Source organism: Triturus cristatus, chromosome 10 (assembly GCF_964204655.1).
Source record: "Triturus cristatus chromosome 10, aTriCri1.1, whole genome shotgun sequence".
Classification (NCBI taxonomy): Eukaryota; Metazoa; Chordata; class Amphibia; order Caudata; family Salamandridae; genus Triturus; species Triturus cristatus.
This window is the reverse complement of record NC_140593.1, coordinates 650,294,201-650,309,527: the sequence shown is the minus strand read 5'-3', so window position 1 is coordinate 650,309,527 and position 15,327 is coordinate 650,294,201. Positions and strand designations below refer to the sequence as shown.

Sequence of the window (15,327 nt, the reverse complement as noted above, 5' to 3'; positions counted from 1 at the left end):
TTATAAACGACCAAGTAATTTAAGTTGGTAATGCTTTTTGTGGTAGATACTCTATCTAACCGGATATTACTCCCCTTGTGAATCTAGGCAAGTGCTAGACAGGGAGCCTGATTTATAATTTGGCAGACGGCCCACTCTCCACGAGGGCGAGGGAGAAAATTACTCCATCACCCTGATGGATGCCCCCGGGCAAATTTAGAAATGCCCGCTGGCTCAGTAAACATTTCTAGCATTGACAGGGACTGCCGTCATGGTGGTTCTTGTCAATGCATTGTAAGTTTGCCGTATGGCTCCGTCGACAAAACATTTTATTTTCTTTAAGAAAAAAAAAAAAAGAAAGACTTCGGTACTTTCAGGTGAGGCACTGGGCGCTCCAGCCACAGGTCCGCTCTGGGGCGGACAGGGGCTTTTCCTCCTATGAAAGATGGCTTCTCACGCGTACGTCAGACCGAAAACTCATATCGGACCTCTACAAGACACTGCAGTTGATACATGCGCACAATCACAACCCCAGCAGGGAACGGCGGGAGTTGGGCAGAGTTCTAACACATAAAGAGTGGGAGGGAATATACTATAGAGCCAGGCATTCTGCATATCACATGGGACTCACGGAGACATTCACAAAGATAGCGACATACTGTTACCACACCCCGGAACGCTTGCATGACATGGACCATACCCGAGAGGCGACGTGCTGGAGAGGCTGTGGCCAAGTGGGCAACCTAGTACATCTACTCTGGGAATGCGTACACATTCAACCATATTGGACGCAGGTGCTGGATGAGGTGGATAAGCATTTCGGGACGGAGATACCGCGCTTTCCGGCCTATGTCCTATTGGGTCTTCCCAATCCCTTGACCTATCCACTCAAATCCCGTAGAGGCAGACAGATAGCTATTGCATTAGGGTCTGCGACACAAAACATTCTTGCACATTGGCGCACTCCCACTCCCCCAGCTTTTACGGGTTGGCTACATCGTCTGTGGTATGTCCTAGGGATGGAGAAGTTAGCGCTCACCTTGGCAGGGGAGGGAACTAAATATGGGGAGTTGTGGTAACCATTCCTGTCATTGCTGGCTACTGAATTCCGAGAAGTCACGTGCCCCAGATATTTAAGGCTTGTACGGCTCGCGGAGGTGGAGCAGGCGGATGGCTAAAGGTATAGTCGGAGGGTTCATACATAGCTTAAGTGGTGGACGCGGGGTAGGAAAATGGGGAGGGTGAGGTGTTTTATTGTTTATTTCATGTATATCATGGCATAGGGGGCCACGTACAGTTGAGTAATATTCCACAGCCGCCGTGCACGGTGGTATTAATATCGCATCCCATGACGATTGATGTCTGTATGTGGTTTTGTTTTCTGTTTTGTAAATTAATAAAAACATTTAAACCATAAAAAGAAAAAAATACCAAAGCAGAATATTCTTTTTGAAAATAAAAAATGCAATGCCCCCCACACCATGGGAGTTTCTTCCCAAGGCAAAGGAGGTCTTGTGCAGTTTTCAATACTCCTTATCACCTGGTTTTTCCTAGCGGTTACAGGCATTGAAAATGGCTGTATGTCCGCCGATCTAAGTTAGGTGGGCAGACTACAGCCAAACCACTGATGGCCTTCACTACGTCAGGCAGTTGGAGGGGTTTGGCTGCGGCAGAGACAGGGCAGTCTTTGCCGTCATCATGCCGGCATTCAAATCTGACAGGTAGACCATTATGTTGGTGGTAAGGGAACTCTGTTGCTGTTGCAACGGAGTTCCCTCTACGCCAACATATAAATCAGGTCCAGGATCTGAAAAGGTTTCTGCAAATGCTCCTGCACGCCACTTGGTGGCGTCATCGGCCTCCATCACAACTCTGTATCACCTCCTGACACTACAACATGAGGCCGATTAAAGGTGCTACCCGTGCAGGCTAATGTCAGTTTATAGCTTGAAATGATCTGCCTTCTCAGACATGGAGCTTACTGAACAAATTAAGGACACTGATACTGTACGTGTACTAGCTTGGAAACTCATTAGTTCTGGAAAGTCAACTGGACAAACCCAGAGGAGGGTGGACAGTGAGGAATATATGGTTAGAGTGTCGACCAGAAAGAGTGTTACTGAAAGTAAGTATCTTGTTCTTGTGATACCTCATTGTGAAATAATACCAAAGCCATGCCCTTTGGTGGAGGCAGGTTTCCCCTCCTCTATAAGTAAATGTGACAGAAAGAAAAATGTGAAACATAACTGACTGTCCCACATGAAAAGGTGACATGACCTTCAAAAGAAATGACACGTTTCTGTGGTACAAATTTGGCAGTAAAAAAGGTCATATAAGGAGAGTGGATTGGCAATGACTGTCACAGTTTTCGGAATAAAAAGCCTCATGGTCCATCTGTGCCGTCTCGAAGTAATAGAGATACTTCTGCAGCATAATTTAGGGGGATAGTGAAAAAATATGCCTTTCAAAAAACGCATCACAACAGGTGACCTGGACAACAAGGGCTGATCAGGTAAATGAAGAAGGCATGAAAGGCAGATAAGTAGCCTTTAATAGTACATGCACCAAAACCTTGTCTGACCAAAGACAAATCAAACAGAAGTTCTTCAGACAGCTTAAAGAGGACTTACTTGCCTCTCCCTGCACCAGGTGACAAATTCTGAACAACAGCCAGAGTAAACGGACGTGTTGATGGATGTTGACCAGCCAAAATGATATCCACCACCTCTGACTGAAGATCAAAACTTTTTGATCAAAATCTCTTTGTTTATTCGGCTCCATCTCCACACATGGAGGTGTAAATGGTGGCCCTTTGTCTGCAGGCCTCTGTCCTGTTGCTGGTACAGCAGGTCCTACCAAAGAGTCAGCTATGCAGATAATAAATAGTTATAAGAATAAGAGACTTCTAGCCCAGTGTCGAGCTAGCAGGATGAGCTGAGCCTTATCCCACCTGACCTTCTTCAGGATACAGGCAATCAGTGGCGGGTAAGGAAACTTGCAGTAGGAATGAGCCTCCCTGACCGTAGAAAGCATTGCTAGAGATCCTAGAAAACGAAACTTCCAGGCATGAAAGGGTGCACTCTGAGCAGTCTCAGATCGACCAAGGATGCACCACACTGAAGAAGCCCACTGCCACCTTTGGTTGCGGCTGCCATTTGTGATCCGCAAGATGATGCCTGGTGAGGTCAACTGCCCTGATGTTAAGGGACTCTGCCAGGTGACTGTCAGGGAGATCCCATGAGGCTCCAGCCACTACCAGAGTCTCAGATCCTCAAGACAAAAGGCACAGGACTCCACCCCTCTTTCATTGTTGCAGTACCACACAGCAGAAGTGTTGTCTATCAGGAGGTCGACCAACTTACTCCTAAACAGAGGTCAGAAAGAAACTGAGGGTCAGCCAGAAGGCGCAGTACTAAAAGAATGATATGATGGTGCAGCTCCATCGATGACCTGCGAACCCTGACCTCCACATCATCCAGATGTTCCCAACAGCCCAGAGAAGACACGTTTGGAACCACTGTGAGCTCTGGCTCAGGAAAGGAGAATGGTCATTCTCATGTCAGCTGGGCATCAGTCATCCTCCCCCACAAATCCTGGGGCCACATCGTCCACAATGTGGATTTTGTCTGAAAGGCAAACCTAGTGCTGGGTCCATTGAAGGTGAAGGATCCACTGAAGAAACCACATGCGCCAACTGGCATTAGGCATCAGCAGGATGCACGGGCTAGTAGCTCAAGAAACTTCAAAACAATCCATGCTGGATCCACTGCTTGCTCCCATATGGATCATAGCTTGAATATCCCTGGCTCGTAGCAGGGCAGAAACAACTTTGACACCACTGGGTCCAAGATTACCCCAGGAATCTTCTTTACCAACTGAAGGTGGGATTTGGGTTCATTGGTCAAGAATGCCTGGGTATACAGCAATGAAAGCATTGAATGCAGTTTGACTGAGACCAGCTTAGAATAGCATACCCTCAGGAGCCAGTATATATATATATATATATATATATATATATATATATACATATACATATATATATATATATATATATATATATAGGTACATGGATCACAGGTCTGCGGTTGTAGTCTAGCCTTCTTAATATAACTCCTGTCTGAGAAGGCATACTGTTCACACATTCAAAGCTAGACTACAACCGCAGACCTGTGATCCATGTACCTAAAGGCACGATTTAGAGTTTGTTGGATGGGTTAATCCATCACAAACATAATAGATAACCTGTCTGCCTTTTTACAAATTCAATAAAACCAACTTTTACTAATGCCACAGAACCACCAACAAACACCGAAGGACACATGTTGGACCCCATTTGTATCACAAGTGACAACATCAAATACAACTCCACCATACAAGCTCACATAGACCGACCACTCCATCATCCACTTCCAAATCAATACACCTCAAGTCAACAGCCCTACCAGGTTCATCACTCCAAGCCGCAGCTGGAGTAAAATTACAGAAGCAGACTGGCTCAGAGTCCTCAGCACTCGTTAGCCTAGCCCCTCAATCTTCCTCGACAAGGACATCAACAACTTCAACAACTGGATCAAGAACTGCGCAAACTCCCTCGCACCTATCAAGCCCAGCAAGCATAGTAGATCAAACAAGCATGCCAGCTGGGACACAGAAGACCTTGAGACACTAAACAACACTGTAAACGGCTTGAAAGGATAAGGAGAGCGAGCCACTACACCAACGACATAACTACCTACAAGGCTGCACTCAGACGCTTTCACCAGCAAATTAGAGACACCAAGAAAAAACACTAGTGGACTGCCTCAAAGGAAATTCCAACAGCTGCACGGAGATCTTCTCGATCAATAAGGATCTCACTTCGCCCTCAGCCACTGTCAACAACATCACTGCTTCCCAACAACTCTGCGACAATCTAGCCAACTTTTTCCACAGCAAAATCGCAAACATCTACAGCAACTTTGCACATCAACCCAACCTATAGAGAACTCATTGCTAACCTATCTACTACCAACCAACACAGCCACCTGACCGAATGGACAAACCTTACCAGAAACGACACAGTGGACCCATGTTCCCACCACATCTACAACCTGGAAACATCACCAATCAGCATCACCCTGACCCACATCGTCAACACCTCTATCACGTCAGCCACTTTCCTGGATGAATTGAAACTTGCAGAAATCAACACCTTCCTCAAGAAACCAACAGCCGACCCGAATTAACTGAGGAATTTCCGGCCCATCTCCCTGCTCCCCTATCCAGCCAAAGTGATTGAGAAAGCCATTAACAAGTAGCACACAACCCACCTTCAGCTTCACCATCTTTTAGACAACACACAATTGGGATTCAGTAAGTAACACAGCACTCAAACAGCACTCACCGTAGCCACTGACGATATTCGAAATATCCTGGACAGAGGAGAAACAGTGGCCCCACTCTTTTCAACATATACATGACACTGCTCACCAACATCACTTGATCGCAAGACATCACCGTCGAGGACACCCAACTCATCCTTCCCCTGAGGTACAAGACAAACACCACCAGAACCAACTTCACCATCTGCATGACCATGGTAACAGACAGGGGGCGAACCAACTGTTTGAAGCTCAACTCCGTCAACACAGAAGTACTGGTCTTCAGCAACTAGACCTCCCTATGAGTTTCTTCCTGGTGGCCGTTGGAGCTAGGACCAACACACCACACCCACAGACCATGCAAGAAATCTAGGGATCATCCTAGATGTCAAGTTCAGCATGACAGCTCAAGTCAGGTGCACCTCCTGCTTCCACACCCTATGCACGCTGTGAAAGATTTTCAAATGGTTACCTCAGAACACCAGACGGACCATCACACAGGCACTCATCACCAGCAGGATGGACTACGGCAACACTCTTTATGTCAGAAGCTCCAAACAACTCCTACACAGACTTTTGACCATCCAGAGGGCAGCACAAGACTCATACACAACCTCTCATGCTGCACCCACATCACATCGCAACTCAGGAAGATTCACTGGCTCCCCATTTACAAGTGCAGCCAATTTAAACTTCTCACGCACACATACAAAGCACTACACAATACAGGACCAGAATACCTGAACAGCTGCATACACTTTCACCAACACACCAGACACCTATGCTGTGCCTTACTCACACACACAACCTGAATCCATAAAAGCAAAACTAGTGGTTGCTCATTCTCCCACATTGCACCTAAGACATGGAACGACCTCCCTCAACACATCAGAGCCTCCTCCTCACTTATTGTGCTCTGCAAGAAGCTGAAGACCTGGCTTTTCATCTAAGTTCCTTGGGACTACACATCTACACACCTTGCCCAAACACCTAGATACCCTCTTGGGTGATTAGTGCACTATACAAATCAACCTAACATAATATATAATGCACTTGTAATAAGGCAGACTGGAGATCCACCACGTATGTAATGGGGGAATCTGTCCGAAAAACTCGAAATCAGGCTCTCAGTCCTATGTCGATTTGGCTCTCTGGTTCTAGAGGACTTGAAGTTTTCCTAAGCATTTTGTAGCATTCCCAGGTGGATAATATTAACATAGTTGAGCCTTTGCTAAACCAAGGCCCATGACATATCTATCTTAGTTGCTTGGGCCTTGTTTATGCCAAGGCTAGACCATGTGAATAAGGCCCACCATCTCCTTCTCTGCAGGTTGCAGTGCTTTATTTTGATGTCGTTACCAGCCTTCACACAGAGGTAGTCTTGCCATGAGGGATTCAGTTTGGTACATCTCAGACAGAGAGTGTAATAGGTCAAACTTGGCTGACGTGCGGTTGACTTCCCAACAGCTCTGTTGAGAGGCACTTACCTGTCAGAAACCACTTGATTTCACAATAGTCTTGGCTGCCTCTTTCGCCCATTCACTGTAAAATGACCAGATCTGCAAGCCTATCTTTATTCAATTCTGCACTCCTGTTCTAATTTTGAGATCCGCACAGTCATAGGCCTCTGTCAAGATAGCTTTGAAAACGTTTCAGGTACAGGTATACTATCGTGAACCCTTGTAAAATACAAACTACAAAAATAACATCCTGCAAATGCATCCTCCTTTTAGGAAGAGTATTTCAAAAGATATTAATACGGGATATCCTTAAACTGCATGTTGTGCACAAAGAAACAGATTCTTCTTCTGATGGAATGAGTTTGTCGCAACAACCTTCCTTACGAGAGCACAGCTGCAAGGATATCTCTCTCTACCATTGATTAGGACTTACCTCCACTCTGATCCTTCTTCAGATCTTCGTATCTGCGGACCAGGGCATTTTTGCCTCCAGCAGTCTTCTGCTTCACAGCACGGTGCTGGCTCGCAACACTGTAGCCAAAGACAAAAGTAGCTTTTTTATGTAGATATTTCAATTATATCATCTGCCAACAAGCATACATCATGGCAACCATCAACCAGGGAACCTCTTCCTATCCTCTGCTGAACAGTAGACTTCTGCCAAAAATCACTATTGTGGGCACAGTATGCCACACAAAGTAGTAGCTTTATGGGATGCTCACAAGCAGTACATATTCTCTATCATTTGGAAGCTTGCTAATATTTTTATGTTTATTAGATTTTCATGAGTTTAAGCTTCTAAGCTAGATCAGAACAGATAATGCACCACTTCTGAAATCTGACTTTCACCTCAAAGCCACAGGATGGAAACCTAGTGGATAATATTACCATCAAAAGGTAAATCAGCTGTATAATGAGCAATATCAATAGTAAATACTATATTATTATTTTCTGACAGCACCCATACAACAGAGCAATTGAGCTCACCTATTCTGACATATAGGTGACCTCACCTATTCTCTCAGCAGAGAAATGTCCAAGAATCAGAGGAGATGTTCCAGTGACAACACCTGCTCTTTCGCCCAAAGTATTGCACTTCGGAAGCCTGTGTGCCAAGTTTGATCAATGCAGCCAGATTCCTGTAGATGTCCCTTATAGTCACTGCATCTTCGTGTCATTAGGTGACGTGAGGTATGCATATCAAAACAAAATGTGTGGCTTTCATCTGTATTCCCTCTGTACTGCCCTTGGTACTTGATGTCATCTTGAGGTGAGAAGCAATGTCTTTGTAATGGATCTCTATCCTCAGGAAACCCAAGCATGGTAAAATGTGCATCTCTTTCAAGGCTGTAAAATATTTTGAAAAGACTGTGGAGCATTGATATTCTACAATTTAATTTTTAAACTTATTTTTATTGCAGCGTTGCACAGAATCACATTGTATATTTTGCCATAATACATTACACTTTATCTTGAACAGTCTTTTTTTAACATAGTATATCCTGGCAATCTGTTAACGTTTTCATATGTCCCACTCAATACTTTCATTTACTGGGCTATTACAGTACTTGAACACTTTCCCACACCGGAGTAATGCGTGCAACAATACTTGTCTGAACTGTTAAAAAGGAAAAAAAGAAAGCAAAAAGAAACAATTTAACTTATAATACAAAAGGAAAAAAGGGAAAAACCTTGGCGGCAGCTGCTGGCAGAACCATCTTGTGCCCAAAAAGTATAACTCTTCTAGGGCGGGGCTATCGGGAATCTGAACTTGTGTTGCCCGAGGTCGAGGGGATGCCTACTTCTGCCCTCCATTGGATATTCGACAAGTTACATATAAAACAAATCACTAAGGAGCTGGGTTGTCATCATTTTACTTCAAAAGAAGAAAGTAGAAAGCAAATGAAAGAATATGTTAAAGTATACCAATGGTTCTGCATTCTGTTATGGGTCATACTTTTCCATGTGTATCATACTCCTGTGCTGTAGTTCAACCCTGAATAGTTTTGAACTTTTTGAAACACACCTTCTGGGCATAAGATTGAGTTTCTTTAACAAGGCACCACTGTTTAGACATCCTAAAATCTGCCTGACTCATTTGCATATTTATGTTTTGTTGAGCCAGTGTGATCTCAAAGGAAGTTTGGGTAGACCTATTTGAATCATTAACAGACAAGAACCCGCAAACTAGTGTTACAGATCAATAACTATGTTTTCAAGATCAATCTTCTGTTGCTTAGAGTAGCTGAAAGGAAGTTGGATAGGCATTAAAAAGATTATTTGCCTTAATCTATTCCTCTAAGTGCTACATGCTTACTTGAGATGTTGGGGTAGTGATTTTAAAAGGTATGTACAGAGAGCCATGCCTCTGTCTTACTTGGCTCCATTAAGGGTATGATGTTCAACAGCAGTACAGTAGCTTAGTTGTTTCTTGTCCATAGTGCCTTTTGATGTGCTTGTAGCTTGTTGTAGACTGTTGACTAAGCAGCTGCAGAATCTTAATAAAGTGGTGAAACAACCACTAGTACTCTGGCAGTCCAACTGATGCGTGCATCAATTGTGTCTCTTTTGCATTCTCGCCCTAAGTGAACCAGGTACGCCCAGATGTGGGTCCTGGGCTCACTGTGCCACTGGAATCAAGCTATTCTGGCTGAAGAGGGGTGAAACCGGTCCTAGGATACTTGTTTCCGGTCCAGGGAGGACCTGGCTTGGCAGTTCAGGCTGGACTGTTCCCATGAGGCACAGGGTCAAGACTGATTTGCATATGGCCAGATCTAAACTGGGGTGGCATGGTGAGCAAAAGAATGATGGATTTAACCCAGATCTCTTGACTGGGGGTGAATGTTTTGATTTGTTCTGCATTCCGTCTATCAATTGTGTGTCTTTTACCAACTGATGCGTGCAGCACATCTCAGTCCTAATCTAGCATGCCCCATCCCTCAATTACTTCTGATGTGATTAATATGCCCAAACTTAGCAGATTTTGGTGTTTACAGACATTTTGAATGCAATTTCTATCTAATGAATGCAAAAAGAACAATTGATGGACAGAATATTGAACAATGTCAAACATTCAACCCAGTACAGAGATCTGGACCTAAATCCATAATTTCTTTGCTCCTCATGCCATTCCAGTTTAAAACCAGCCATATGCAAATCAGTCTTGACCCTGCTCCCCATGAGAACACTCCAGCCTGAACTACCAGGCCAGGTTCTCCCTGGACTGCAAACAAGCATCCTTGGACTGGTTTTCGGGTATCACCCCTCATGAGCCACACTAGCTTGACTCCAGTAGCATACCCGTCCCACTCGGGTGACAAATGCAAAAAGAAAAATTGATGGACAGAATGTTGAACAAAGTCAAACATTCACCCCAGTACAGAGATCAGGGCCTAAATCCAGATCTGTGTTACTGGGGTTGAATGTTTCCATTGTTCAGCATTCTGTTCAGCATTTGCTTTTATCGCCCGAAGTGGGAAGGGTAGGTCCAGACGTGTGCCACTGGATTCATGCTAACCTTGCTGATGAGGGGTGATGCCCCGAAACAGGTCCCAGGATGTTTGTTTCCGGTCCTGGGAGGATCTGGCTAGGCAGTTTGGGATGGACTGTTCCCATGAGAAGCAGGGTACAAAAGGATTTGCAGATGGCTGGGTCCAAGCTGGGGTGGCATGGTGAGCAAAAGAACGATGGATTGAACCCATATCTTTGTTACTGGGGGGGAATGTTTGCATTGTTCAGCATTCTGTCCATCATTTGTTTCTTTTGCTTTTGTCGCCCTAAGTGGGAAGGGTATGTCCGGTCCTGGGAGGATCTGGCTTGGCAGTTTGGGATGGACTGTTCCTATGAGGAGCAGGGTACAAAAGGATTTACACATGGCTGGGTCCAAACTGGGGTGGCATGGTGAGCAAAAGAATGGTGGATTAAACACAGATCTTTGTGACTGGGGTGAATGTTTGCATTGTTCAGCATTCTGTCCATCATTTGATTCTTTTTCTTATGTCTATCTAATGAAACACATTTAGTATCTGAAAGAAACACGTAGTGATAGATTCCTTACCATAGAATTACCCTCAGGCATCAGACTGGATCCGGAAAGTTTTCGTAAGCAGTAGTACCCTTGAGCATCGGAAGGTGGCGTCGTGCGGCTCTGCTTCCGTTGTGGTTGCCGAGATGACATCGCTGCAGCTACTTAGACGCCGCCCTCCTGCGCTGATGTCAGTTCTTTCTTTTTCCACGCCAGCAACCGCAGATCCGGAGAGAGCAGTACCCCCAGTCACTTTTTGACGGAGTTTTTCGAGACCTTTTTGTCTTTTCTTTTTCGAGTGGATCGACTCCTGGTGCTGTAGGGATGCCCGGTTTCAAGACCTGCGGGGATTGTCATCGAATGATGTCGGTGACGGACCCGCACCGCGTGTCTCTACTGCCTGGGGCGCGACCACGACCCCAAGTCATGCCCCGACTGCAGGGCCATGATGCCGAAGACTTTGCGGGAGCGGTGCCGAAAGTTGCTTGAAGTTCGGCAGTCGGCTCCGCGCCGCTCAGGGTCCCAGCCCCATGGGAGGTCGAGAGACCGGTCGCGGAGCCAATACCATCGTTCTTCAGCATCGAAGTCTTCGCACTCTAGGTCAGGTTAGGCGAAGTGTCACAAGAAGTCAAAGAAGCGCCATTGCCTACTGACTTCCCCTCATGCGATGCGGCTGAGGGTGCGGGTGGTGCATCCCCCGCGGCTCCGGTGGAACCTACGGTGTCGCCGTCGGCCTACCCGCCCTTCCCGGGTCCGTCGCCGACTCCGGCCCAGCTGCAGGATATTCTGGCAGCCATGGCCCGCCTCTTTGGGTCGTCGGGCCCCACCAGCGCACCTTCAGGCCCCGCGGGCCTGATTGGGGGTCCTCGCCCTGTACTGTCGATGGCTCTGGCATCGCTGTCGGCTTCGGCCCCAGCACTGCAGGGCCCCCAAGGATACAGGCCTGGATCCCGGTCGACGCGGGTTGACCTCGTAACACCTCCACTGACGTCGACCCCACCGGCTCCACCTCCGACGTCGCATGTGCCCCCGGACGGCATCGTACCCGGTTTCAGCCCTGAAGTGGACATGGCACTGGACCAACGTCGCTTTACGCCGATTCCAACACCAATGGGACCTTTCTACCCCTATGTCCACCAGCCTCCTTATTTTAGGCCTGTTCAACAGCCTTCGGAGGAAGGGGAGGACTGGGAGGGGTCTGAGGACCCTCCCACAGCACAGTGTGAGTTTGACCCGGACTGGGTTGAGGATTTGGGGGATGCCAGCGGTCTTGACACCTCTCCTGACCGTGGCATGCTAACTCCTCCTACTGTGGCTATGGAGGAGGGTGCGAGTTATGCAATGGTGTTGCGTAGGGCGGCCAAGGCTCTCCACCTCGAACTCCCTACAGTGGAAGTCAGGACTAACCTCCTGACAGAAGTGCTTCAGCCGGCGGCTACCGCTGCGGAGCCACTGCTGCCGTTTAAAGATGAACTTTCTGATGTTCTTTTGGGCACCTGGTCCAGGCCCAACACAGGGGCTCCTGTGGATAGGAACGTGGCCCAACGCAATTGCCCGGCCCCGGGCACCCTCTCTTTCTCTCCCAACACCCCACCCCTGAGAGCTTGGTTTACAGACCTTTTGAATGCAATGTCTATCTAATGAATGCAAAAAGAACAATTGATGGACAGAATATTGAACAATGTCAAACATTCACCCCAGTACAGAGATCTGGACCTAAATCCATAATTTCTTTGCTCCTCATGCCATTCCAGTTTAAAACCAGCCATATGCAAATCAGCCTCTATGTCACAAAGCGCCTTCCCTTCCGCACCTCCGGATAGGGAATCCAAGAGACTAGAACAGTTTGGGAAGAAGATTTTCTCTTCCGCCAGTTCAGGGCTGCGGTCTGTGAACACCGCATGTCTCTTGGACCGTTATTCCCACTCTGTGTGGGATACAGTGGCTTAGGTGCTTCCTCAGTGTCCGGAGGAGGCCCGGACAGTGCTCTCCAAAGCTATTGCTGAAGGGAGAGAAGCGGCAAAGTTCACAATACGATGTGGCCTTGACACCGCCGACTCGCTGGGCAGGGCGATTTCCACCATAGTGGCGCTCTGCCGCCACGCCTGGATGAGGACTACTGGCTTTTCGGGGGATGTCCAGAACACCCTGATGGACATGCCCTTTGATGGCATTCGCCTTTTTGGCAACAAGGCAGATAGTGGTTTGGAGCGTTTTAAGGACTCGCGGTCTACGGCCAAGTCCTTGGGCCTTTCGGCCACACACCCTCCTTCGCCTTCTGCTATTCGCTCCTTTCGTGGCCACGGAAGGGGCGCCCCAACACGTTCGCTTCAGAGCCACAGGCCGCAGCAGCAACAGTCTCAGCACGGCCACGGACGTGGGACTCGCAGAGGCGGGTCAGGGGGCCAGCGGGCGGGTCAGTCCACCTCCACCCTGGCTACCACTGCCTCCAAACCTTCCTAGTCCGTTTTTTCAGGCCCATCAAACACCAGTGGGTGGCAGGATTCGCCATCACCTCCCCCACTGGTGCACCATCACTACGGACAGGTGGATTTTACAAATAGTCTGGAGGGGCTACTCCCTCCCCTTCGAGACTACCCCTCCAGCCATGCCACCCCAGTACCACCGCATGTCAGGGTATCACTTGGCACTTCTTCAACAGGAAGTTGTGTCCCTCCTGGCCAAGGGGGCCATCGAGTGCGTTCCTGCGCCAGAAGTAGGTCGTGGTTGTTATTCCCACTATTTTTGCCCCCCAAGAAGGATAAGGGCCTGCTTCCTATCTTAGACCTCCGGAACGTCAATCGCTTCCTCCGGGAAGGAGAAGTTCAAGATGTTAACGCTGGCTCAGGTCTTGTCTGCTCTCGACCCTGGAGACTGGATGGTAGAGTTGGATCTGCAGGACGCATATTTCCATATTCTCATCCTGCCAGCCCACCGGCATTACCTGTGGTTTACGGTAGGCCACAAGCACTTTCAATTTACTGTGCTCCCCTTTGGCCTTACCAGCGTCCCTCGGGTGTTCACGTAAGTGATGGCGGTGGTCGCAGCTCATCTGCGCAGATCAGGGGTTCCAGTCTTCCCCTATCTCGATGACTGACTGTTGAAGGTGGGATCGCCCCAGGTAGTCGTCTCCCACCTCCAGACTATGGCCGACCTCCTGCATTTGCTCCATCAATGTGCCGAAGTCACACCTGATTCCCTCTCAGAAGCTCCTCTTCATCGGAGCGGTTCTGGATACAACGCTCTTACGGGTCTATCCTCCCGAACGACGAGTACAGGATATTCAGGCTCTGATTCCGAACTTCCGGCCTCTATCCTGGGTTTCGGTCACGCTGACCGTGAGGCTGCTGGGCCCCATTGCCTCCTGCATCCTGCTGGTCGATCATGCCAGATGGCATATGCGGGCTCTGCAGTGGGACCTGAAGTTCCAGTGGGCGCCGCATCAGGGGAACCTGTCCGAGTACGTCCAGATCTCCGAGAGCACTGCAAGATAGTTGCAGTGGTGACTCACAAACCGGCATTGGGTCAATGGCAGATCCTTCTCCCTTCCCCAACCGGAGCACACAGTGGTGACGGATGCGTCCCTCCTGGGATGGGGCGGTCACATGGGAGAGGTGGAGATCAGAGGCCTCTGGTCTCCGGCGGAGTGCCGGCTCCATATCAACCTTCTGGAGCTTTGGGTGATCCGGCTTGCACTGAAGGCATTCCTTCCCTCTGTCAAGGGGAGAGTAGCGCAGGTGTTCACAGACAACACAACCGCCATGTCGTACTGCAACAAACAGGGCGGGCTGAGGTCGTGGACCCTATGTCAGGAGGCTCTGCGCCTTTAGACATGGCTAGAACATCAGGGCATTTCCCTGGTGGTTTAACACCTGGCAGGTTCACTGAACGCCAAGACGGACGAACTCTGCCGCCGGTGCATGATGGATCACGAATGGTGTCTTCACGCGGACGTGACGCAAAGTCTCTTTCAGCAGTGGGGAGAGCCTTGGTTAGATCTATTCGCCACCGAAGAGAACGCGCAATGTCAGCAGTTCTGCGCGTTGGAATTTCCAAGGCGGCACTCGCTCGGCGATGCTTTTCGTTGCGAGTGGAGTTCCGGTCTGTTGTACGCCTTTGCGCCTATACCACTTCTGCCCGAGTGCTGAAGAAGATCAGGCGTGACCAGGCCCAAGTCATTCTTGTGGCTCCGGACTGGGCTCGAAGAGTATGATATTCCGAGCTACTCAGTATGACCATCGATCCCTCGATCCGACTGCCTCTTCGGGAGGATCTTCTGTCGCAGCAGCAGGGGACAGTCCTCCACCCGAACCTGTTCAGTCTCCACCTCCTTGCATGGAGATTGAGTGGTGGAAGTTGATTCCTTTTGACTTGCCTACTGAAGTTTGTAATGTTATTCTGGTGGCCAGGCGGCCCTCCATTAAGTTGGTATACGCCTGCAGGTGGAACAAATTTGTGGCATGGTGCACTGCAAAGGCTGTAGATCCCCTTTCTGCCCCTCTGT

At 48.3% G+C, this 15,327-nt stretch overlaps 1 protein-coding gene across 2 annotated transcripts in view; it reads right to left on the bottom strand.

The window, feature by feature from the left end:
* PPL (periplakin) overlaps nucleotides 1–15,327 on the bottom strand; it is a 302,110-nt gene that overhangs the window by 68,868 nt on the left and 217,915 nt on the right. For both annotated transcript variants that reach the window (XM_085632211.1, XM_085632212.1), the window contains exon 13: nucleotides 7,233–7,330. In XM_085632211.1, the coding sequence (XP_085488337.1) occupies nucleotides 7,233–7,330 (98 nt within the window). The remainder of the gene's footprint in view (nucleotides 1–7,232; nucleotides 7,331–15,327) is intronic.